This window comes from Delphinus delphis, chromosome 19, assembly GCF_949987515.2.
Source record: "Delphinus delphis chromosome 19, mDelDel1.2, whole genome shotgun sequence".
Taxonomy (NCBI): Eukaryota; Metazoa; Chordata; class Mammalia; order Artiodactyla; family Delphinidae; genus Delphinus; species Delphinus delphis.
Genome location: NC_082701.1, coordinates 53,992,049 through 54,017,760, shown reverse-complemented (window position 1 = coordinate 54,017,760; position 25,712 = coordinate 53,992,049). Strand labels below are relative to the sequence as shown.

The 25,712-nt window shown below is 46.5% G+C and overlaps 1 protein-coding gene across 1 annotated transcript in view; it reads right to left on the bottom strand.

The window, feature by feature from the left end:
* Nucleotides 1–25,712, bottom strand: part of DNAH9 (dynein axonemal heavy chain 9) — a 298,998-nt gene that overhangs the window by 170,918 nt on the left and 102,368 nt on the right. Inside the window, exons 27-31 of the mRNA XM_059997406.1 lie at nt 21,567–21,723; nt 15,122–15,226; nt 6,589–6,746; nt 3,958–4,096; nt 1,061–1,348 (exon numbers count right to left, since the gene is read on the bottom strand). Coding sequence (XP_059853389.1) covers nt 1,061–1,348; nt 3,958–4,096; nt 6,589–6,746; nt 15,122–15,226; nt 21,567–21,723 — 847 coding nt within the window. The remainder of the gene's footprint in view (nt 1–1,060; nt 1,349–3,957; nt 4,097–6,588; nt 6,747–15,121; nt 15,227–21,566; nt 21,724–25,712) is intronic.

The window sequence follows — 25,712 nt, the reverse complement described above, 5'->3', positions numbered from 1 at the left end:
AGGAAGTGACTTCACCCACCCTAAGCCTCCCCAGAAAACAGCACGAACCTCCGTGGTTCCTACAGGCATGAGACTAGCTATACTTGCACTAAAGTTTCAGGTTTTCTTTCTTTAAGTCTATGTCTATTGCTAAATGTATTCATTTTCTATGGCTGTAACAAATTACTGCAGACTTAATGTCTTAAAATGACAGAAATTTATTAGCTTACAGTTTGGGTGGTCAGAAGTCTTAACTGTGCTCAAATCAAGGTGTTGAGGGCTGATTTCTTCTGAAAGCTGTGTGTGTGTGGGGGGGTCGGTTCTCTTGCCTTTTCTAGCGTCTAGGGGCTGCCCACACTCCCTGGCTCATGGCCCCGTCCTCCACCCTCAAAACCAGCAGTGGCTGGTTGAGTCTTCCTCCGTGGGGTCACTGACACTCTCTGTCTCCCTCTTTCACTTAGAAAGACCGTCGTGATTATACTGGGCCACCTGGATAAACCCGGATCATCTCCCCACAGCCTGGTCAGCTGATTAGCAACCTTAACGCCCTGTGTGACCTTAATCCCCCCTTGCCACGTAATGTAACACGTTCACAAATTCTGGGGATTAGGTTGTGGACATCTTTGGCGGGGTAGGGGGAGGAATTATTCTATCTACCACCCTCAGGTTTTTCTTTAATTGTGTAAAGCCTGTCCTTGATCACTTCAAAGCATTTTCAAGATCAGAAAAATGCATAAGAGCCAACACAGCTTCCACTTTACCTGACTGTCATTCCTGTATAGTGGTGCATGAAGTAATTCACATGAAAGGAACACGTGCTATAGCAAAGCCTGTGTCTCATTCCTCCCATGAGAATGTGAACCCCCTGACGGTAGGGGCTTTGTCCTTCTTTTGCATTCCTCACCGCACATTCCACACTGTGGATGTGCCAATAAAGAGCTACTGAGATGAACTGAGTTATTGCAAAGTCGATAAGTATGTGTACCTCTAAAGCTACACTTTGGATTAAGGATGAAGTATAATCCACTGTCCAAGAAAAGAATTAAGAGACAAAAAAACGTTGGGAGGGAAAACCCTGTACCTTGAGCACAAAGTTGTCCTCAGCCTGCAGCTTCAGCTCCACCACAGCCTTCCTAACCAAAGCTTCGAAGTTGAGGTCTCTCCTCCGAGGGACATTCAGGGCAGGAAACAGGTCCCCGATCAGGCCCATGAACACGGGTATGTCGTCTGTCACAATCTTGGGGATGTTGAAGTCTCGCAGGGAGCGCATCAGGACCTGGTCCTCGGGCCGGTCAGGATCTCCTCGCTTCAGGGATCCGGCCACCACCAGCACAGACTTGATGGCCCGCAGGCCCCAGTCATAGTGATCCTGCGGGAAGGCAGCAGGGTTAGACGAGAGCTGCTGGGACGCACAACCCCACGGGCTCGGGCTCGTGTCCGCAGGATTAGATAGCACACCCGTACTAGGTCCCTTTTGAGGCCAAGGCAGAGGCAAAGGAAAAGATTAACGACATAGTAGATCCTGATCCGGGATCCTAGTTCCCGGTCTGACATTAGTCACTTTTCTGGCTGTTACGACGACAGAGCAGACACAGAGCATGTGGGGGGCTGGGGGTCAGGGAGGTTAAACAGACCGCTTCCAAACCTATCTGGCTACCCCTTGAACATTCAGAGGGTGGAAGGGTTGTCAAGGAGGGAGATGTGTTAGTTCTCAGAGGTGGCCGAAGGTGAGCGTACTTGCCTCAAAGAGGCCTTCAAACTCTGAGAAAAGGAGAAAAAAAAAGTTCCTTAAAATTTTTGTCAAAGGAGGCACCCAGAGGTCACAGGTTCTGAGTGTAGGCTCGTGGGATGGTGGAGCACACTGCTGACACCAGGGCTGGGAGTGGAGTGGTGAGGAAAGGGTGGAGCGTGCGGTCCAGAGCACAGACTCTGAGCTCAGACAGACCTCGGTTCAAGTCCCAGCTCTGCTACTTGCTTCACAGCAGGTCGTTATTTAATTAGAGCTGTGATGCTTGCTACAGAGGACAATTCAGTGTGCAAGGAACGCAGAAACATAAAACTGACTCAGGACGCCACTCCTGAGGCTGGGGACAACCCGTTCCTTCCAGCCTTGACTGCACTTCCTCCTCATCTGGGAGTGATGGATCCCAGGTCTTCCTTTTCTTTCAACTTTTTATTTATTTATTTATTTATTTTTGGCTGTGTTGGGTCTTCGTTGCTGTACTCGGGCTTTCTCTAGTTGCGGCGAGCGGGGGCTACTCTTCGTTGCAGTGCGCGGGCTTCTCATTGTGGTGGCTTCTCTTGTTGCAGGGCACGGGCTCTAGGTGCGCAGGCTTCAGTAGTTGTGGCACGCGCGCTCAGTAGTTGTGGCTCTGGGGCTCTAGAGCAAAGGCTCAGTAGTTGAGGCTCACAGGCTCTAGAGTGCAGGCTCAGCAGTTGTGGTGCACAGGCTTAGCTGCTTCATGGCATGTGGGATCTTCTCGGACCAGGGCTTGAACCCGTGTCCCCTGCATTGGCAGGCAGATTCTTAACCACTGTGCCACCAGGGAAGTCCCCTCAGGCCTTCCTTGATATTGTTTCTTCAGGGAAGTCTGATCCTTAGCCCAGGCGCAGCCACCATGTCCTTCGCCTTCATCATACACTGAACTGAAAGAGCAGTGCAGGTGCAGGAGCACACCCCGGGGAGGGCTGTGACCTGGCGCCTCGGAAGAGGCAGGAGACAGGGCCGCACGTGGTCTTTTGCAGACAGTGATAAGGATGCTGGTCTTTATCTTAAGTACAATGAGTACCATTTTTAAATGACCCCTCCAGCTGGTGGCTAAAGAATAGACATGAAGGACTAGAGTAGAGGTAGAGAAACTAGTAGAGAGGAACTTCCAAGCAAGAGACATGGGTGCTTGCAACAAAAGTGGTAGAAAGAAAGAAGTATTTGAGAAATATCCACAGGGTAGAAAGAACAGCCGTTCATTCATGATTAAATGTGGGGCTGAGGAAGAGGAAGGTGTCAAGGATAACTCCAGGTTTCCAGAATCAGCAAGTGAGTAAGCGATTGTTCTCCTGAAGCCCTGAATGCAGCAGTGGGCCTGCGGTGGAGCTGGCAGGACCACTGGCTTTAGATACTGAGCTGGAGGTGCATTTTAGACAATCAGGGGATCTGTGGCATAGACCACTGAATATACAGGCTTTGAGTTCAACAGAGAAGTCTGGGATCGAGACGGGAAAGTGAGTCACTGGGCTGAAGCCACTGGTGGCTGAGAACCGACAGAGAGGATGCAGTGAGCCAGGGCCTGGGAAGTGTTGAGAAAACAGGGGAGGTGGCTTCTTTTTCTTTTTTTTTTCTTAATCCATTTTGGACAGATTTCACAGGACTGAGAGGGCTCACTTTGTGGCAGCAAAGGTGATCCAAGTAAACACCCGAAAGGAAAGAGAAACTCATTGGGAATGCCTAGGAAGCCTGATTGGCTGTCCGTGACACCAAGAAATTCTCCATCTAAGGCATAAACCTTGGAGGCTCTGGGTCATGTTGTAAGGTCTCTTCTGGAAGGGGGCCGGCCCTGGGCAGAAGCCACACTTAAGGAGCAGCAGCAATGAGCAGCGCAGTGCTGCTTAATGCCTGACTCTCTCTCCCCCATCTTCCTCCCTTCTCTCATTCCTTCAGGTACAGACCACTCCCTCCAAGGGCTTTCATTCGCCACTGCAATGTTTCTCATGGGACACTGGTGATCTATGAGGTGCTGCTAAGTATTCTACTAAAAAGGGAGTTCTGTGGCCAAATCGTTGTGTTTTTTTTTAATGCTGGGCTAAGAAAATGAACATGAATCTTTATTATAGATGTTTCTAGAGCGTGTAATATGCTTATGGGCACAGTGACTCTCTATGAGAAGGTTCTAATGTTTCCCTAACACACTGGCTCCAGAACCCGTCCAGAGCTGGGACAATCACACGCAACTGGTCACCTGGTCTAACCAGGGATTGTACCTGTTTAGAGAGAAGCTCTTTGCACAACTTGTAAAGGGTGATGAACTTCCTGGCTAGTAACCGTGCTTCAATGAATCCTTCTGCCACAAGCATGATTTCACAGATCAACTCAAAGTCTGGAACGACCATCGCGCAAGGCCTGTGTAAGGGAGACAGAGGGCTGAGACAGTCCCAACCACAGTGGAGGGGAGCTTGTAAGACAAGAGACACTGGCTGAGATCACGGACGGAGGCATGTGTGAGTGTGAAAACTGAGACCTTAGCAATTATTTCGCTGAAGACTTTCAATGTTAAGATGAGTTAGTAAGGATAAAGGGAGTAAACTCTCTTGCTCAAGGTGATGGATGATGTGAGCAGATGGGGACAGAGGTGGGGCTACAATGCAAGTCTTGTAACTTGGGTCCAGTGTGCCTTATACAAGGCACAGATTAGTAAAGCCTCAGTAATTAGCAGATTACCAATTAGTGATCTTCTATCATAGATTAGGGGCTAAGGTTGAGGAATAGAGTCTCTCTTGTTATCTGCAAGAAAATGAGAATCTATTTCTCCTCCTCAAAACTTGTCTCCTCCAAGTCTAGATGATCAAACTTATTCTATGCCTATTTGCATACAAATGTCAATACGTAATTCTGAGGTCTGAAGTAGGCACCTATGAACCCCACTTTGCCACAAAATGGCAAATATGAGAATATAGAAGGGGATTTTTGTCTATATATAAGGATTTATTGTGATTTTTTTCCCCCTCTAGGTCTAGAAACATTTTATTTTAAAATTAGTTAATTTTAAAATTAATTCATTAGGTATGTGATAGGAGACTAAAGTTGTTACGTTTCTTTAATTGCATTTTCCCTACACTGATATAAAATTTTCAAAAACATATCATTCAAGTACATTTTTCCCTTATACTATATTAAATTAGATTCAAATTCAAAGGAGCAAGCAAATACTTAGATTCTCAAAATTAATTTGTAACCTAAAATAAGGTTAAATATGCATCCGTACAACAGAGTGCAATGCAGCTGTGAAAAATAATGCTGTAGAAGAAAAACTATTTAATGACACAGGAAAACATTAATTAATGAAGGCAGGGTACTAGACTCTATAGAGTCTGATCCCAAGTTTGAAAAAGAAATACTCTGCCCTCACAATACTGGAAGGCAGGTGGCAAGGGGTCATACTGACTTTCTCTGGATGATAGGACTGGGGTGAGCAGAGCAGAGTCTGGAATCAGACTGCCTGGGTTCAAACTCTAGTTCTGCTGCTTACTAATTGGGTTACTAGCTAACCTTAGTAACTACAGTTACCACCCTGGGAAATCTGCTGAATCTGTTTTCTCACAGTTCAAAGGGGGATCCTAATAGTATCTACCTCATAGGGTTTTTGTGAGAGTTAAATGTGAAAGTAGATGTTTGTACTTATTATTTTTACAAGTACTTTTCTGTTTTTCCCCCAAATTTTCTTCTATGGGTATATGTTCTCTTTAAATTCAGGGGAAAAAGCGTGAGGAATAATTCTTATCAGGGTGATAACCCCTGTCCAGTATTGTTCATAGCACACAGTTTACTTAATAAATACTTTGCATAAGCAAATAGTGATCAGTGTAGTACTCTGTGGCACCAGTTCCCACAGCCTGCTGACATTCTTGGTTAAGGTGGGGACCTGCCTGAAGGAGGAGGTACTGCCCCACCCCTGGAGCAGTGAAAGTGAGGGACTGAAGGACACAGGGAGCTTTCCAGTGGCCTCCTGGGCCTCTGTGTCCGCAACAGGGAGCGCTGGGTCTCAGTCCAAAGACGAGACAGACAGCTTTGTTTTCACTCTCACAGCCTCCCTCTCAGGTACCAGTTCAGTAGACAGACAATCAGAAGCCATGAAGGATCTTTCAGCTTTCTCTTTGTTGGGCTGACTTCTCTTTTCTGAAAAAAGAACGAAGACTCCAGCCCCTGCTAGGAAATGCTTTTGTGTTTTCTTATCTCAATAAAGAAGATTTAAAAGCGTGGCAATATCCACTGGTGGCAAAGGTAAAATAAAAGAGGTGCTATCATGTGTCACCTGTGAGACGGTCATTCAGCACAGCTCTTTGTAGAAAGCAATTCGGTAATGTGTATCAAGAGTCTTAAAAAAGTTCCTCCCTGTTAATTCAGTGATTCCATTCCTGGGAAGCTAGCCAAAGAAAATAATCATGCATACAAAAAAAAAATACTTATGTATATTATACCATGATGAATAAATTTATTTTAACTGTTATATTTAACTACTGTGGACTAGTTAACTACATTGTGGACCATGCATTTGATAGAATAAAATGCAGTCATAAAATGAGATTTCTTAAGAATACCTAACAGAAGAAGAAACCATTTATGATAGGATTATGATAGACTATGAAATGAAAATACAAAACTGTGTGTAGACCACACACGTAGACTACAAATGCATGACTTTATATGCCTGTAAAGAAAAGAACACAATTAAGCAAAAAATAATTTTACTGGTGATGGCATTAAACGTGGTTTTGTAAAATCTACCTTTTAATATGTTCCACATTTCTTTTAATGTATATGTCATACATTTTCAGTGGAAAAAATAAAAGAAGCTTCTCTCCGGGGCCCTTGCACGGGGCAGAGCGGACGCTCACCTGAACAGAGCCTTGAGGTTTTCTGGCAGCTCCGTGCGGCCGGCGTAGCCTGGGTTCATGGTGATGAAAATGCCCACAGAAGGGTTCAGGCTAATCTCCTCTCCAAGGAAGTTGAACCGCTGCTTCTTATCTCGAATTGCATCTTGAATGCTTTTTACCTGGTGAACAAGTCATCGGAAAATGCTCCCTCTGCGTACCAGAGGCGGAGCGGTAGCTAAGGCTGGGACCCTGTGGTCACACAACACAAACACTTGCTCTGGGCCCCCCTTCATGGAAGGACAGGACTGACGACTGCGCCCTGGGCTCTTTACCGATGGGCACTGGGTGCATGTCCAAAAGAAATCTGGCCACCCGTATCCCCATATCCACGCTTATCACATGGTGCCTAAGAGGTTGGGGGTGAACAGCAAACAACCCTGACCGCCAGTCCTGTCCACACCCTCCGCTGTCTTGAGCATTGTTCTGTATTATGTCATGTGATCCTCACCAGGATGCTCTGAGCGTGGGCTCTTTAGTACCATCATCCCAGGAGGTAGAGTAGTTTGCTGAGCCCTACACAGCTGCTAAGTGCTGGCGTCTGCATCTGAATCCAGGCACGTGGATTCTGGAGCCTGGGCTCTTAGCTGCTACATGGTGGAGAGAATGCTAGGACCTACCCTCTAGGCTTGTTCTAGGAGTAAATGAAATAAAGTCCGCGAGGAGTTTAGCACACAGAAAACGCTCAAAAATAGCAGCTAACATGGGCACTCTTGATGTGACCGCCGCCATCACTGCAGTGTGTCCTCATCTGGATCTAACCCTCTCGGCTACCCCTCCGTCTACATCTCTGGAACGAACCTGGAAAACACAGGCGACTCCGGTAGGGATGGAGGGTATGGTGAGGAGCGGGGGACAAAGCAAAGGGAGGCTGGGCCAGATCCCCAGGGGCTATGCGTGCCTTTCTAAAGAGATTAGACTTTTCCTTAAACGTGGTCTGGAGCCGGAGGGGATTTAATAAGCTGAAGGTGGACCTAGTTAGATCTAGATTCTAGATCATCCTTATAGCAGTGGAAGGAGAGACAGAAATGAACATCTGGTGCTTTGGAAAAGCGTGTGTGATAATGATCAGCAAAAGAAGAAGGGAAGACAAAAGGGGCTCACTTGTCCAGCCAGGCCTGGAATGTCTCTGAGTGTTTCTAGCCTCTCAGGGCTCTTGAGAGCAAAGTCGGGAAGCTGGGGCCGGGGCAAAGGTTTGAATGAGGCTCCATGCCTATCAGCTGTGATCGGGGTGTTTAGAATTGTCAGGGGTTCCGTGGAGTTGGGCTGCAGGGATATGTGTGTGTGCGTGTGTGTGTGTGAGTGAGAGGGACAGAGTCAGAGACAGAAAGACAGAGAGAGAGAAGCACAGAGAAAAACAGCTGGAGTGTATATAAGAGAGAAGGAGAGAGGAACAGTTGGATCTTAAACAAGAGAGAGACAGAGAGACAGCTGGACCACGTACCAGAGAGAGATAGAGACAGAGAGAGACAGAGATACAGAGAAGGAGAGGGAGGGAGAGAGAGAGAGCTGGACCATAAACAAAAGAAAGAGACAGACAGACAGAGACAGAGAGAATTAAAGCTGGAACACTTATAAAAGAGAGACAGAAACAGAGAGACAGCTGGACCAGAGAGACAGCCACACAGCCAGACAGAGACAGAGAGAGAGAAGGAGAGAGAGAGGAAGAGAGCCTGAAGGCCGCTGGGCCATCCACCGCGGGCGAGGCTCTCTCCAGTGCCTGGAAGGGCGGCACTGCCAGAGCGCCTGGCGGGTCCACAGTTGCGATTCCGCTGCTTTCCCAAGTGAAAGTCTGATGACAGAATGCGTCTGAGCGCACAGCAGTTAGCTGGAGGCTGAAACGTCCTTGCCGCGCACAGCATGTCAGCGTGTCCTGGCAGAGGCAGTCTCCAGCACCCAGCACGCTGGCCAAACAGCTTGGGCTCTGCTGGTTCCCGTGGCACTCGTAGCACTGCTGGGCCATGGGGCCTCTCGCCACCCTCATCACCCCGCGAGGCCTACGAGTGGGGAAGGCTGGGGTCTCTCCTTCTGCCCCGGTCCTGCCACCTGTAAAATACACAGAGCTCTCTCCTTGTGGCGGAGTAGGGAAGGGACTTTCATTACTACTTGCAAATGGCTCTGACACCTTTGGGCTAAGGCCAGAGTCCGGGACCCTTTCTGCCACTTGCTCTGACTCAGCACTCTCTCCTGCGCCCCGAGGCCCAGACACCTCACGCTCAGTGAGAATCTGTGAGGCACTGTAGGACCTGCAGCATCTGTGCTTTTGTGTAAAATTCTGCGGGGGCTCTTGAGGGAGAGTGTTGGACAGACTTGAGGAGGCAGATAAGGCTGGAGCCTCACTGCTGAGAGCAGCCTCTGATGGCCCGGCTCACGCAGGACAGGAGGCCGTCTGCCTGGCATTTCCTTGCTGCCTTAAAAGCAGCTGAGGTCCACAGAACAAGCCACTGGACTGTAACGGTGCCCAGGGTCCAGGGGGCCTGGTAAAGTCCGGAGGTCCTTCAGGAGGCGGTGGGGTGGGGGGAGGGTAGAAGCAGGTGAACCGGGATCATACGGATTAAACTGCAGCCCAGCCAGGTGGAGGTGCACACACAGGTAGGTACGGACTGTATCTAAGGTGCCCCTCACTCGTGGGGGTCCGTTTCCCCACTAGAGACTCATCACTTTTGCCATGGGGAACAATAGCGGAATAATAACTGCCATTTACTGAGCCCTTGATATGTACCAGGCGCTCTTCTGAGAATTTTATATGAATTAACCCATTCAGTCCTTTCAACAGCTGTATGAGATGGGTGGATCCTCATTTCATAGATGGGGAAACTGAGGCTGAAGGCAGTGAAGACTGTGCTACAGTCTTGGAAGATGCAGGCATTAAGGGAGGCATGAGGGAACTCTATACTATTTTGCAACTTTTCTGTAATTGGTTTTCTATGATTTCCTACAATTCTAAAATAAATTCAAAATAAAAAGTTAAAAGAAAAATGAAACTTGCCAGATGTCCAACAGTTAGTAAGCGGGGCAACCTGCGTTAAAATCGGGCAGTCTGGGGCCAAAGCATATACTTTTAGCCACTTCCCCACACGGCCTTCTACTAGTAGGAACACTGCCAGCCACACACAGCTCCTCATCTAATATATACCATTTCAGAGAAATTTGTTTTGCTCTGAAAATAATCATGCTTGTTACAATTTAGAGACATAGGTTTCCATGAAATAAAAAAGGTGCTTTCTCCACCCATTAAGGAAACAAGCAAAAATGGAGATGTATGTAGAAACCAGTGTCCTCTACTGGGGGTGATTTTGCACCTGCCCTCCCCAGGGGACATTTGGCCACATACGGAGGCATGTTTGTTGTCACAACTAGGGGGGAGGTTGCTGCTTGCGTCTAGTGGGTAGAGGCCAGGGATGTAGCTAAACATCCTGAAACGCACAAGACAGATCCTTGCAACAAAGAATTTTCAGGCCCAAGACAGCCTTAGTGCCTAAGTTGAGAAAACCATGATCTGGACCAAACATTTTACCAATGAGGAAACTGAGGCCAAGAAGATATAAGTGACTTTTCCACAATTCCACACCTGTGTCCCTGGGTCCTACCAAATTCGCATGCACATTCTTGGCCCCAGCCCAGACTGACCAAATCAGAAATTCTGGTGGTGTGGTCCAACAAAGCATCTTTTAATAAGCCCTCCGGGTGATTCTGATGCATGCTGAAGTCCAAGAACCACTGCAGTCCAGTCAGTTCTTCGATTTCTACTCGTACTTGCTTCTGCCCAGGTGTCTCCATTCACACCTGCAGACTGACCCCCCTCCACCTCTCAAGGAGCCTGAGTCCTCCGATCCTTCTGCCCCACCTGCCATGGAGAGGACATGTCCCTGCAGCCCACTCACCTGGACCAGCCAGGCTTGATCCTGTGAGTCTTGGTGTGAACCCAAGCTCCACGGTCCTCAAGCATTTTCTCTTTACTTCACAGTCTCCCTCTCAACTCTGGTTCTCAATGTTTGCTGAACATGAGAACCATGCAGGAAGGTTTTTTTTGAACTTTGAACTTTGATGCCCCAGACCAATGAAATCAAAATCTTTGGGGTGGAGACTGTGCATTTGTGCACTGCTATTTTTCAGAATTGCCAGGTAATTCTAACGTGCAACCAGGGTGGAGAATACCGCACCAGGGCAGCTTGTCTCCAACTTCATGGTGCCTATGACCCACTGGGCGTCTTGTGAAAACGCAGATTCTGTTACAGCAGGTCTGTGGTGGGTTTGAGAGTCTGCGTTTCTAATAGGTGCCCAGGGGATGCTGATGCTGCTGGTCCGCCGCTGGAGCAGCACGGGGCTAGCTGCCACCACCCGACCCAGCAACCTCCACTGTCCATTCTCAGGAGTGGCCTTGCCCCAGGACCACAACGCCCCATTCCAATTCATGACCCTCCACTGCCTCTTGACTAGATGGGCTCACTTTCTTTCAGTTTCTACAGGCTTTAACTGCACCTCTTGAATGGAACTTCCTTCCTGCCTTATATTTTAGATGCATGTGTAGGTCTTACTTCTCTATATTGCAGCCCAGCTCTGACATCAAATGATCAGTCCTGCTATCTACACAAGCCACGTGTGCTTGTCTGACCACAGTGGCTTGACTGGATATCTTAAGAATGACATCTTTCCCTCCAAAGACTGGAAGTTGGTGATCACAGACGGTTCTGCCCCTATACCCTCCCACCCAGGTAGGGCCTTGCATCAGACACAATGGTGAAGAATCAAAGTCATCCCATCTTACCCGCAGGTGATAAATTTTAAGGAGGTCATCGGCTAGCCCTAGGCTATGCTCCTCCTCTCAGCTTTTTCTCCACATCCCTCTATGTTGCCCCCCTACATTCTAGGGAAGTGGCCCATTCATTCTGTGGTCCCCTGGGGTCATTCTCTTCTCCAGCCTTTGCCCCCAAATGCCATGCATTATTAAAATCCTGCCTGGCTCACTCCATGCTTCTCTCTGCAGTGGCAGATTAGAGTCTGCTGCCTTCAGGAAGTACAAACCACTCATCACTTTTAACATTTAGAAAAATATTTCTATGTTTTTACCTTAGACCTTAAACTCCTATGTAAAGGGTGTTACATGGGAGTTCCCTTGGCTATGAGAGGCTACCATTTGTTCAGCTCCTTGAGTACTTGGAACACTGCTATGATGGGCTCCCGAGTCTCTGCTAGCTGCTCTGCTGCTTCTAGCTACTTGCTGCCCCAGCCCAGCCCACTGCCAGGGCTCGTACCTGTGGAAGGGACAAAGTGGCAGGGATGCCTGACCAGGCAGCGTGGAGGGGGACCAGGGGCTGGAGGTACAGAGTAGTGGCACATGTCCCCTGGCCCAGATAACCCAAGGCCTAGGGAGCTGATTGCAATAGTAGTGGCAAAATTCCCCCCAAAAGTATGTAGTAACTTATACATTTTAAAAATAACAGAGTAATTGTTCTTGGAATTGCCACAGTTTTCCCAATTGGATATGCAATTCTGCTTGACCAATCTGACAAAGACATGAAAATTTCCACCTCCAAGAATACCGAGGCATGCTCACTTTTGTAGAAGTTACTGGGAAGAGGGGCACAGACATGTGAGGAGAGGAAAGGAGGAGAGGCAGGAGAGGAGGGGTAAGGCGGGTAGAACTGTCACAGCTGGTGCAGCTTCTGCACCAATATGCCAGCCTGGATTGCAGCGTGAACAGTTAGTGCAATTTTCTCCTTGGATGGGTCTATGATTTTAAATGGTACTAGCTCAGATTTTGCCCAGGTTGTTGTCAGACCACTTTCTTAAGAATGTTTCCTATGATGTATTCCTAGACGAGAGTGTGGAAGCATCAGGGAATTCCAGATTGAATTTATTTCATTTAATTCCAGAAGCAAAAGGGAATTAATCTTGAACTCATCACTGACCTTGTGTTTGGCAATTTCAAAATACTGTAAGGCAAATCCACAGCATCTGTCTACTATGCACTGGGGACAGTGGCTGTTGGGCACTGCCTCATCGGTTAGGACACTGTTAAGTTTGTTAAGATAGCCAGAGCCTGGCCGGCTGAGAAGGAGTGAACAGTGCAGGGGAGACTGCTGAGACCAGGGAGTAGACCCTTCTTCCCTGTGCTGTGTTCCAGCCTTCTACTTTTCTTCAACCCATTTCCTGCAGGGTTCAGGTAATAATGATAGTAATGATGAACATCACCCCCACCCCCACCATCATCATCATCGTGGTCATCACCATCATCAACACCACCACCATTACCACCATCACCATGGTCATCACCATCAGCATCAGAATCACCACCACCACCACCATCAACATCACCACCACCATTACCACCACCATCACCATCACCATCATAACAGAGACTAACATTTATTGTGTGCCTACTATGTGTAGGGCTTTGTTTTAAGTGCTTTACATATGTTAACTCAATAATTACTACAACTGCATCTAGTAGGTATTAGTATTATTAACTCCCTTTACAAATGTGGAACTTGAGACATGGACTTGCCCAAGGCCACACAGCTAGTAAAGTGGCAGAACCAGAACTGAACACTGGCAGTGTGGTTTCAGAGCTTACACACATAACCACTTCTCCCCTGCCTTGTCTGGCGAACTCCACTCTACAAGAACCTGCTTCTTTTAAAAGCCGAATTTCATGTGGAACTTGTTTATACCTCTGGAGCCCAAGAAGAGGTCTCTGCTGACCTTGTTGTGGCTCCCACCTTTTGCTCTTCCCCTGGGCTCCTTGTGGGGACACATGGAGACAGCCCGTCAGCAACCCCAGGCACTGGGTGCTGCATCGGGACACCACAGGTGTGACTATTCATGATGAATGGTCCTGGGTTTAAGTGAGGCAGTAAGAGCAGCACAGCCTAGCTGATGAGAACAAGAAGTGCTCTCCAAAAGCTGTGGGAGGAAGCCAGGAAAGGGGGCAGAAAATCATAAAAGCAAAGATGAAAGAGGTGGACATAAAGATGGGTAGAAATAATTATGGGTTATCGATCCCAATAGACACTGTGGCAAGAAGCTTATGCTTCCCTCTTGATTTTCAGAACCCTTCTAGGCCTAGAATTAGTACTTCAAGAAAGGTTCATTTTCTTTTACTCTACATCTTATATCACAAAACTCAGTCTTTACAGAAGCATCATTCCTGGTTCCAAGTTGTGAGGTGACTACTTGGAGGTGAATGCAGTCAGTGGACGTGTTTTCTTTGTTCAGCTCAGGTTTTGTTTTTGATTAAATAAATTGCCAACTTTTAGAAATCTAGAGATTCTTAATAAAAATCTGGACTCTCAGCTTCTCCTTAAAATGTAAAAGATCTGGCAACACCGGCCTCATATTCTCACGAGGCAGAGGTGTGCTGGTAAACGTGTAACAACCAGCTCTCCTGGGAAAAACAAATGCCCCTGTAGGATTTGCCCATTTCCGTGGCAGCCAACGTCAGGCTGCCAGTGTGACGGCACAATCAGCTCTTGTGAACCAAGCCAGTCAAAGGTTTTCAGCTGAGAGGGTGTTCAGGCAGCTCTGTGACTTACTTCTCCTACCTACTCCTACTGAATCAAACAACCCTAAGGAAAGGGAAGACCCCGTATCACTCCTGGCAACAAGAGAAGAACCTACATTTCTGCAACTTTCAGGAGCTTCACCAAGAAACAATGCAGACAAGCATGAGCAAGTTGGTACAAAGCAGACTTTCAGCAAAGGTTTGTTCACTTTTTTCTACCCCCGCTCTTTCTGCTGCTCCCACTGTCTATGGGATCCTTACCCCAATCCAAATCCTCTCCATCTTTTCAAGGCCTGGCTTCAAGATAACAGAAATCAAATCACATCTAGAACATTGAAGAGTGTCTCAAGAACTCAAGATTTTTGAAGTTAGGAATAGTGTCCTATTCAACTGGGGACCCTTCACACTAGCCTTGAGCACAGCACTGACTACGCTGTAGGTGTTTAGTAAGCGCTTCCTGGATGACCTGAAAGACAAGTGCCATGCTTAGGGGAAATCTAACCAAAAACTGACTTTCTTCATCCAACAACACTCATGCTGCTCCCTCACTTTGTCCATAATTAGGTGAGCGAGGCTGAGGGAGGTGGGGCGCCTGGCTAGGATGCTCAGCAAGGAAATGGATGAGCTGAATTTCAAGTCCTGGTCTGACAACTTCCCAAGTCTGTGCCTCTTCTAAGGAGCTGGGCTCTGCCATCTTTTTGGATCCTTTCCTACGCTATGAAGCAGGTGCATGGATGTTCTTTCTTCCTGTTTCACAGAGGAGGAAATGGAAAATCATGGCCAGTAAATGGATCCATCTTGGTAGGGACCAGCACAATACCCATAACCCTGCACCCAGGCCTGATTTTAGCAGGTGGAAGAAAGGTCAGGAAATGCAACAGGGGAAAGGGTAGAGGCAAGGGGATGAGGAGAGGGTAAAAGCAAGAGGATGTACAAGTCCTCAGTGCTTGGCACGAAGACCACAGCGCTCCCATCAAGTTCTGGCCCCCATACCTGCACAGCCACCACTGACAAGACCTCCACGGAGATTCGATTAAACTCATCAAAACAGCCCCAGGCACCGGTCTGAGCAAGGCCCTTGTAGATGTTGCCGCAAGACTGCAACAAAATATACAAAGATTAAATTACTATCTGCTGGGCTTACTGTTACGCATCTAAGTAATCTTCCATCCCCTTTATCGTAGAACTTCCAGTTCCCTAAAGACCACTGGTTAGAAACTCGTATTAAAATTTCAAGGACAATTAAAATTTTGATGGCTTTGGGTGCCAACATAAGTCATGGGATCAAACAGAACCTTTTCAAGACACTTCGACCAAAATCCCTTTAAAATGTCATCAGGCTTGTATTGATTCTGTAGCTTTCAAAATCCCAGGAAACGAATAGAATATTATATTTCTTGCACCATACAAACAAAAATCCTTCCACTCAGCCTTCGGCATGTGCTGATGAAAAAGTTTATGTCTGTCTCTTTGAATTCATGCAAAATACTCAGGTTTCCCAGAGTGATGGGAAGCTGGAGATGTGGGTGGGAAGGGATAACCTCTTTTGGAAATAAACTACAGGTAAATCTTTTTAAATGAGAGTAAGGGGATAATTTCAGATGGGAGATGGTATATCTGCCCTAAAAGTGAAAACCACTCTGGCCATTCAGTGTGAACTAGTAAACCATGGAGCCATATAAAGGGAGAGACGTCTGGGAGACACTCAAGGCCATTGGCAAGGAAACATCACTGATGTGCTCAGAACATGCAAATAGTCGAAAAGTCCATTCATTTACTCAGTGGGCAGTTTTTGACTATCTGCTCCATGCATAGCTCACGTGCTAGACCCAGAGAGGCTCAGTCCCTCTAAGAGCTTCTAGTTAGGTTGTGGAGATAAGGCATACAAATAAAACAGGTAAATTGCTACATGAGCAGTGGTTCCAATAGATAAATATAGATCACAAATGTTATGCAGTTCAGAGAGGGGTGGGTCAAAGTGCTCTAGATGGACCCGTTTTGCCAAAGAAGTGAATTTCACATAGTACTACAACAGCACTTTCCAAAGTTTATTTCATGGAATGCCAAAGCTGGGAGATGCTCCTCGAAGACAAGACTCTCTGGTAAATCAAGTTTGGAAAACACTGCTTTCTATAACCCACTTTGGTCAATTTACAATGTATAAGGGCATTTTAAGGGCCCTGAGAAGTCAGGCAAAATTAAATTAGTTCAACTTTGTTATATGGCTAGGATTTTTTTTTTTTCTCATGTGACCCCTGATTTTCTCAGAACGCATTCTGGCAAACATTAGCGTAGTGGAAGGAACACAAGAACAGAACCAGAAGATCTGGAGTATTGATATCTCACAGAAGTACATGGTATCTTCAGAACATACATTGGAATCATGGCTTAATAAGATAACAGTGTCTGTGCAGGCATAGCAGAAGGATAAGGTCTTTCCAGGAGGAGGAAGGATTATGGACAAAGGATGAGCAAAGTCATGGTATGTACAGAGAAAAATAAAGGTGTCATTTTGGCATGAAAGTTGATTTAATAAAGAGGGTCATGGTTCTGAAAAGGCTTGAATTATTATAAGAGATCTTTGGAGGTTTGGAGCAGAGAAAAACATGATTAAATCAGTATTTTAGGAGACCCAGTCTAACATCACATAAGCTAGGTTAGATGCGGGGCAGACTTTGAAAACAGAGGGAAGAAGCAACCCCACCTTTTACTAAGCTCCTTGAATTAAGTGATTTCTCTATTCATGCAACAAATCTACTCTGAGTCTGTGCTATGTGCTAGGGGTTGTCCTAGGTCATGAGGATTCAGCCCTGAACAAGGGAGAATTGACCCGATCCTCAGGGTTTTGGATCCTAACGGGGAAAACAGACAACGAACACTAAACTATCAGTAGTGATAAGTCCCAATGGAGTCTTAACATGAGGGTAATGTGGCTATTTATTTATTCATTCTGTTTTATTGAAATGTAATGGACATGTAGCTATTTCAGATTGAGAAGTCACAGTCTCCCTGAGGAGGTGACATAAGTTCTAGGCATTGTGTTTGTGTGCTCAAAAAAATTCTGCAGGTGGATATTGCCAGTATTATATTCATGAGTGTGTGTGTGTGTATACATATGTATATATACACGTATATATAATAAAACATAATATTTTATATTTCATTTATATGACATGCTTATATTCCCGAACTTCTGCTTAGTATTTGTGACATGTGACAAGTTGCCATATATACATGACATTTGACAGGTTGCCACACACACACACATATATATATATGTAAAATAATAAAACAACCTGTCTGGGGCTTCCCTGGTGGCGCAGTGGTTGAGAGTCCGCCTGCCGATGCAGGGGACACGGGTTCGTGCCCTGGTCTGGGAGGATCCCACATGCTGCACGGAGCGGCTGGGCCCGTGAGCCATGGCCGCTGAGCCTGTGTGTCCGGAGCCTGTGCTCCGCAACAGGAGAGGCCACAACAGTGAGAGGCCCGCGTACCGCAAAAGGAAAAACAAACAAACAAACAAACAAGAAACAACCTGTCAACTATCACATATACACACATTACATATATGTATATCACATACACACATTATATATATATCGCCACCTGTCAAAGGTTATAAACACTAAGTCAGAGTTTTGAGAATCAAAATCCATGCTTCTCTAGCTAACAGTGGTTTTAAAACATTTTAAAGCTGTGGATACCTTTCATCAAATGGAAATCCAATACATAAAACAGAAGAAAGTAGAGTTTCCATAGGGGGATAATCGTCACCCCACACTTTACCCCCAAGGGCCTGAGCAGAACCCAGGACTCCATGTGGCCCCGTTTTTTGACAGGAAACAATTAAGATGTCACCACAACAGCACAATGGTACCATTAGCTGGGCTGGGCTGGGCTGTTGCCTTGCCATAAGACGGTGAGTTTCTGGGACAGCATAAGGGCTCTCAGAATAAGGTTGAAGGCCTGGAAGCGAGAGCATTGCTGAAGGAAGAATAAACATTGCTGACTGATTGGAATGATGGAAGGAAGGACAGGAAACAATTAAGATTCCTTAAGATGTCCACCCTGGCCTACGGGGAAAAATAAGATGATTAGTATTGATGCGATGAGGAACCTGGCCGGAAGGAAACAGGGAGTCAGCAGGAACTGTCTGAGAAGAGTATTGACCGAATATGAGAGAAGGGCATCCAAACGGAGGCCGCTACTGCCTAGTTAAAGACACTACCAGAACTTGGGTTAAGCTGGAAAACAGATTCAGGAGTCATCCGTATAAAAGTAAAACTTGAAGTGATGAAAGGGGGTCAAAAATGAGATCAAGAAGGCAAGATCAGTTAGAATTGTGGAAGGATAATGTTTCAGAAGCGTAGAGAGCAGGGTTTCTCAAGGAGTGGGAGTTCTATAGTATTGATGCCATGGAGAAGTAACAGAATTCCAGATACTTTCAGATTCAAAGTCATTTGATGTTTCAGCAATAGCCTCTCCAGATTGAGGTCCAGGGGGAAAGTATTGCTGCTATAATATGAAGAATGTCTTAGCACTAAAACAGCAACCATTTCCAGAGAAAGTGGCTAGTTTTATGGGTTTTCCAACCAGCACTAGTAGAGTAAAGCAAACCCTAACCCTAACCCTTTCCCCCAAGCCTCCACACAGTTCTTGAGTCCACCCTGTTACCCAACGCCTCCCTACAGAATTCCTGAGGCAGAGGGGATTGTGAGGGTCCTTGACAAAACCCAAACTCTCCTCTTTCCTCCTCCTCTGTTTCACCACCGACCCATGCCCTCCCCCTGTTCACTAAGTATCATTTAATTTTTTCAAGCCTCTCAATCTTTCTTTTCCGTTTCTGCTACCCCATCATCTGGCTTCTCTGCTTCTCTGGTTTGAACGACTGCAATGTTCTTCCTAAAAATGTTCCTCCCCCCACTTCCAGTCTCTTCCTGTCTCCCTTCATCTGGCTGCCCAGGGAGTCTTCCTTAAAGACCGTTTGTCTTCATCACGCTCCTGCTTCAGTCCTGCAGCCTGCAGCGTTTCTGGGACCTGACACCTCAAGGTCAGAGCTTCCCAGTGGTCTTGTGTTCCTCCTCTCCCTGCTCAACCCCATCTCCCAGCCTCCCCTGTTCCCCGAGCCACTCGAATGGACTCCACCATGGTTCCATGTTTGTTTCTAGCTTGTTCTCTGGAGATACTGACACAGAATGGGCTGCTGTGAGTGACGCTGGTGAAGGCTCTTTCTGACCTTCACTCCTTTCCTCTCCTCACCCCAGACAAACCCTCTGAAGAGAGCTCAGGGTGAAGTCAGCACAGGGAGCAGGGGAAGGACAGCAACTGCACAAAGAACTCGGTCCTGTTTTTGAAGCTGATGTTTTAGTGGGTGGGGTTGAGTTAAAATGTCGCACGCCCTGTTTGGTGCTCATCCAAACCTTAACAACCTTAAACAACCTCAGCTCTCACCTCCTCCACGATGTCTTTTCTGACCAGTGCACTTGGTGGCTCTCCCACAGCTCTGGAGCATTCCAGGGATTAGAGTTCGTAGAACACGCATTAGCACTCAGGGTAATGCTGTCTGCTATCTCCCCTAATTATTTCATATATCGTTCCTGTCTCTCCTAATGGACTGGGTTATGCTCACCCTATCTATCTATCTATCTATCTATCTATCTAACTATCTATCTGCCATTCATCTATTATCTCTCTCTCTCATCTGTCTGTCATCTACCTATGTATCTTTATTTTCTTTCTTTCTTCCTTCCTCCTTTCCTTCCTTCCTTCCTTCCTACCCATCTATCTCTTATATGTCTATCTATCTATCTATCATCTATCATTTATCTATCTATTTATATCTATCTATCATTCATCTATTATCTCTCTCATCTCTGTCATCTGTTGACCTGCCTATGTTTTCTTTCTTTCCTTTTTTCCTTCCTTCTTTCTTCCTTTCTTTTTCTTTCTTTCTCTCTTTCTTTATCATCTATCTATCTACCTACCTATCTATCTCTGATATCCTCCCATGATTCCCAACAGATGCTGAGCAATGGTGATGCTCAATAAATTAAGTTGATTGCTGGTGTGTACTCTGAGATAAAAATAATTCTGAATAGCTGGACAACAAAGGGAAGAGGAGGTTTGCAAACTGCTTACTTATTGAGGCTGTTTGGTTACAAAGGATGTTTGGTGTCTAGGAAGGGATCACCTTACCTTTGCTGTATCTCACTACAGCTATGCCTACTGTTCTTGCTCTGATCTTGTTTGTACTAGATGCACATGACTGAAGCTTTGCACAGTTCAGACAAATTAAGGGCAGACTCCTCCTTTCACCCTGTACTCTTAGAGGAATTGGTGGGGTCAGGGTTCAGTAATAAGTTGTTTTTTTTTTTTTTTTTTGCGTTACGCTGGCCTTTCACTGTTGTGGCCTCTCCCGTTGTGGAGCACAGGCTCCAGACGTGCAGGCTCAGCGGCCATGGCTCACGGGCCCAGCCGCTCCGTGGAATGTGGGATCTTCCCGGACCGGGGCACGAACCCGTGTCCCCTGCATCAGCAGGCAGACTCTCAACCACTGTGCCACCAGGGAAGCCCCTAAATTTATTTTTAAATTAAATTTATTTTACAGGCAATATATCACATCATATATACATATAAATATTTGATCTATTTAGTGCAAATGTTTTCTTTTTCCACTCTAAATTTATTTACCTGCTATTCTATTTTCAAAAGGGAACTTAAGGTAGTTTACAAAAATACATACAATAAAACAAAATAGAAATGAGACAGTGAGACAATCTGTTATTATGCTTTTTTCAAAAAAAAGAATCTGAATAAGGTCTAGTTGTGAGCAGAATGTTGCTAGCAGAGAAGTGACCTAATGGGCCTCTTGTCTCTTTTTCATCTCTCTATGACACAGAGCCCAGAATACATTAAAAAATGTAAAAATGATGAGTGCCTGGATGAAGAACATTACCCTTGCACTTGTCTTTGTGTACCTCTTGCTAAGAATAGAGGTTACTCTAGTATGTCTTCGGAAGCCAAACCTAGAATATTTTGCCCTTGTAGAAATTCTGGGGAAATGCCCACTTTTACACAAGAGCACATCTATGACTTTTATGTGAAGATTTTTATATCAGCCACTTATGAGCCTTTCTGTGGTTCTGGGTCAAATAATGAATTTAGGCCTTTGGATATATGTTCAGCTTCTCCATTTTATAGATGACGAAAGGAAGACCCCAGAGGTGAAGTCATCTCTCTGTGGTTGCCAAGCTCATCAGTGGAAGTGGATTCCACGGTGCTAAAGTTTACAGGGAGGTCCACAAGCTCCTGAGGGCAAGGGTCCTCAGGCCTCCAGTGAAGGAGCAGGGACGTCCCTGTCTGGGCCTCTGAGCTGGACCAGGGTGGCGAGGATGAAGCCGTGGCCCAGCTCCTAGTCCCCCCGAGGCTGGGCCTGTACCTTGTAGTCCATCTGCTCGGAGCAGTTAAACACGTAGACCATGATGCCCAGCGCTCGGCCCAGGTCCTTGGTGGTCTCTGTCTTGCCTGTGCCTGCAGGTCCTGCTGGAGCCCCGCTCATGGTCAGGTGCAGAGACTGGGTGAGGGTGATGTAGCACCTGCCAAACACAGGAGGGTGGAGGTCACTCTCAGTGCCACAGGTGGCCCCACAAATAGCTCTGGCCCTGCTGGGTCCTAGTGAGATAGAGCTGAGGTTCAAGGCCGTGAGAGACTTGGCACAGCTTCTGTGAAGGAAAGCCCAGAGCCCCCGCTCTGGTCCCCTCTGCACTGTGGGTGGAACTTTCTAAAGGATCATCTGATCATGATGCTCCCCCGCTGAAGGGCACCAGGGGCTCTCAGCCCGGCCCTTCCTGACCTTGCCCCCGCTTACTTCTCTAGCTCATTTCTCATTGGTTCCTTACCCCCACCCCCAGTATGTTTAAGTCCATTCATGAAGAGCTATTTTCACTTGCCCATTGCTATGGTCTGAACACTTGTGTCCCCACTAAATTCATATGTTGAAATCCTAACCCCCAAAGACTGTGGTGTTAGGAGGTGAGGCCTTTGGGAGGTGGCGAGGTCATGAAGGTGGAGCCCTCATGACTGGGCTCAGTGCCTTATTAAGGTAGAGCGGTCCTTGCCCCTTCTACCATGTGAAAACACCATGAGAAGGCACCAGCTGTGGGCCAGAAAAAGGGCCCTCACAAGAGCACGACTAGGCTGGCACCTTGATCTTGGACTTCCCAGCGTCCAAAACTATTGAGGTCAAGTCTCCCGAAAACTGAGTTCCTCTACCGAGTTAATGATTAACCTCTTTACCCAAAACATTATTCCTTTTCTCGTCCAACACCTGTTCCCCTCAAGATTGAGGGGTATCAAAGGGGGGATTGAAACTGCATACAAGCCCCTGTGCCCCTGTCCTTTAAGATAACAGCCTTTTGCTTTAGTCTCCCAGGCCTCCCCTGAGTCTCCAAAGGCTGGCTCAAGAGTTAATGATTAGGAAATGCGAAGATGGAGAAACAAAGAATACCTGTTGGACCGGGAAACTGGTACAGTTTAGACTCTAGACGAGCCCCACAGCAGGTCCCGAACACCCAGGCCCCTGAAAGCTACAGATACAGGCCCGACACACCCCCCAAGCTGTTCTCACCGGAAGCAGACCCCACCAGGTGAAAATTGCCAACCGCCAGCACTTAGAGCCCAGACCGGTTGAAACCAGATGATTGGTGATACTCGAAACTTCACATTGATGCCAACCAATTCGCGAATAGGACAAGCCAACCAGGCTCCCTGCAGCCCCCTCCCTCACTCTCACGCTGCCTTTAAAACCTTTGTCTCCTAACCGGCAACTTGGAGATGGTCTTAGGACACTAGTCCACCATCTTCCCACGTTGCTGGGCTCCTGAATAAAGCAACTTTTCCTTTTCCACCAACACTTGTCTCTCGAATTGGCCTGTCGAGCGGCGAGCAGCTGAACTTGGGTTCCGTACCGGCCTTGTCCAGTTACACCGTGAGAAATACATTTCTGTTGTTTATAAGCCACCTAGTGTTATAGCTGACTGAACAGACTAAGGTGCCAGACACAGTAGGACTGTGCTTGTCCCTCTCTCCTCCCCCATCCAGCTCCTGACCGTTCCTAGAGTCTACCTGGATCAGGTTCTGCTTAGCTGATGGTTCCTGGGGCTCATTTTTGCTATGACTTCACCCGCAAGTATTCCCTGAGCCCTCAACAATGGGGTGAGCGAGCAGAGTAGCTCAGCTGAGCTCCCACTCCACTGCGCTCCACTGTGACTCCCAACTATATATGTCATACACCTCTTCCACATATATCCTCATAAGAAGATGACAAAATGTGCCTTTGGATAATAAGCCCATAAAAAGATGCTCAAAATCATTGATCATTAGGGAAATGCAAATTAAACTCACAGTGAGATACCATGACACACCCACTAGGAGGGCTACAATCAAAAAGACAGAGAATAACAAGTGCTGGTGAGGATGTGAGAAAACTGGAAACCTCATGCATTGCTGGTGGGAATGTTAAATGGTACAGCTACTTAGGAAGACAGCTTGACAGTTTCTTAAAAAGTAAAGTTTACCATATGATTCATCAATTCCCCTTCTAGGAATTACCCAAGGATAATATGAACATATGTTCACACAAAGACTTATGCAGGAATGTTCAAAGCAGCAATATCCATAACGCTAAGAAACTGGAAACAACCCAAATGTCCATCAACTGTGAATGGAATAACAAAATGTGATATATCCATGCAATGGAATACTATTTAGCAGTATAATGGAATGAAGTACTGATACACGTTACAACACGGATGAAGCTGAAAAACATTATGCTAAGTGAAGGAAGTCAGATACAAAAGATCTCATATTATTTCATTTATGAAATGTCTGGAAAACACAGAGATAGACAGAAGATCAGTGGCTGCCTAGGAAGGGAGGTGAGGCTGAGTTCGGACTGAAAACAGGGTGACAGCAATGTTCTAAAACTAGATTGTGGTAATGGCTGCACAAGTCTAAGAATTTACTAAAAATCATCGATTTGTACATTTGTAATGGGTGAACTTTAAGACATGTAAATTATATCTCAATAAAGCTTTTAAAACCGTGCCATTGACCTTTTTAATACTTAGAGAATTAGTACAGAGGCTTTCAACTTGCAGGCTAGATGGGGAGGGGACATCTGAGGGGTCCTCTGAAATGCACTCTCTTTGGTTCTGAATCTGATGCTAGAGTTGACCAGAAACTCTGAGTTAACACCTTTCTTGCCAGATGGTGACTGCATCCTCACTGCAACCAAAATTGTTTTGAAAAGACTTGGAGTTCCTGAACTCTCCTTTAATTAAGTGTGAAATTCCCATAGCTACCTCAGCCTTTGAAGATGAAACCCAGGAAGGTAGTTTCTCCAGGTGGAGGAGAGTATGCAGAATTATGATTCTACTTGGAGTTTTCCTGTGCAATGGGGGGCTGGCTGCATTTAACTCCTGGTGAGCTGGGCTCACGCAGCTGCCTCACTTTTCCCTGTGGATTAAGCTCACGTCAGAGTTGTTGATCTGTTAGGTGGGCCACGAAGTGAGGTGAGTCAGGGTTAAGGTGAAAAGCTAGGTCCCATCTCACCTTGCTCGGTCACTGTTACCATTTGGCAATGCTTCTCTCCAACACTGGTAGCTAGATCTTCAGAGTTCCATGAGCAGCCTTAACTGTACCTGCTCTCCTAGGCTGAGTTCTGGCTCCAGACTGGCCCCAAGGCCGTCTACCTCTGCCAGCCTCAGGTTCCTTCCAGAACCTGGAGGGCCTGCTGCAGCCCTGTAACCCCCCAGGAGGAAAGGCAGCTGCCTGGATGGGTGGAATCCTGGCCCCCAGCCAACTCTCCTCCCCACTCTCTCTCCCACCCCCTTTCTGTCCCATGGCTGCCTTCTCTGCCAGCCAGAGGGCAATTCAGACCTCTTCTCTCTGCAGCAGCAGGGCTCTCAAGGAATCTGAAGCACAAGGTTCCACAAAAATAGAATTCTTATAGAAAACTCAAGAATCTCCCAAAAGAAATCCTTAGAACTGGGTGTCAATCTCTTTTTGAGCATCTACTGAGCTTCTGATTATCGCCAGAAGAAGCACGTGGGGGGAAATGTCAAAATACATATACATTTGCCCATAATAATAGAACTCTAGAGCTGGAAGGCATTTCTGAGATCAACTAATCTAATCCCCTTAAATTACAGATGGATTGACTGATGTTCAGGGAGGGGAAGTGGGCTGGCTGTCTAAGGAGTTCTAATAACCAAGGCAGGGACAGTGGGGCTTTAGCATGGGCCATGAGGAAAACACAAAGAAAAGAAAGAAAGAGTATTCCCTTCTTCTGTGTGGGGGGCCACTGAGCCAGCAGGATGTCCTAGTTCTTTGGGACACACGCTCCTCCTCTAAGATTCTGTCTGTGGTCTTTAGTTAGATGGTTAAATCCATCTCTTTAAACATCTAAGCCGGCTCCTTCAATCTGCTCCTGTTTCCTAGTGAGGGGGGCAGATCATGCTATTGTGGTTTAAGGCAAGGACTCAGGAGTCAGACACACTGAGTTCAAATCTTGCCTCTCCTGCAA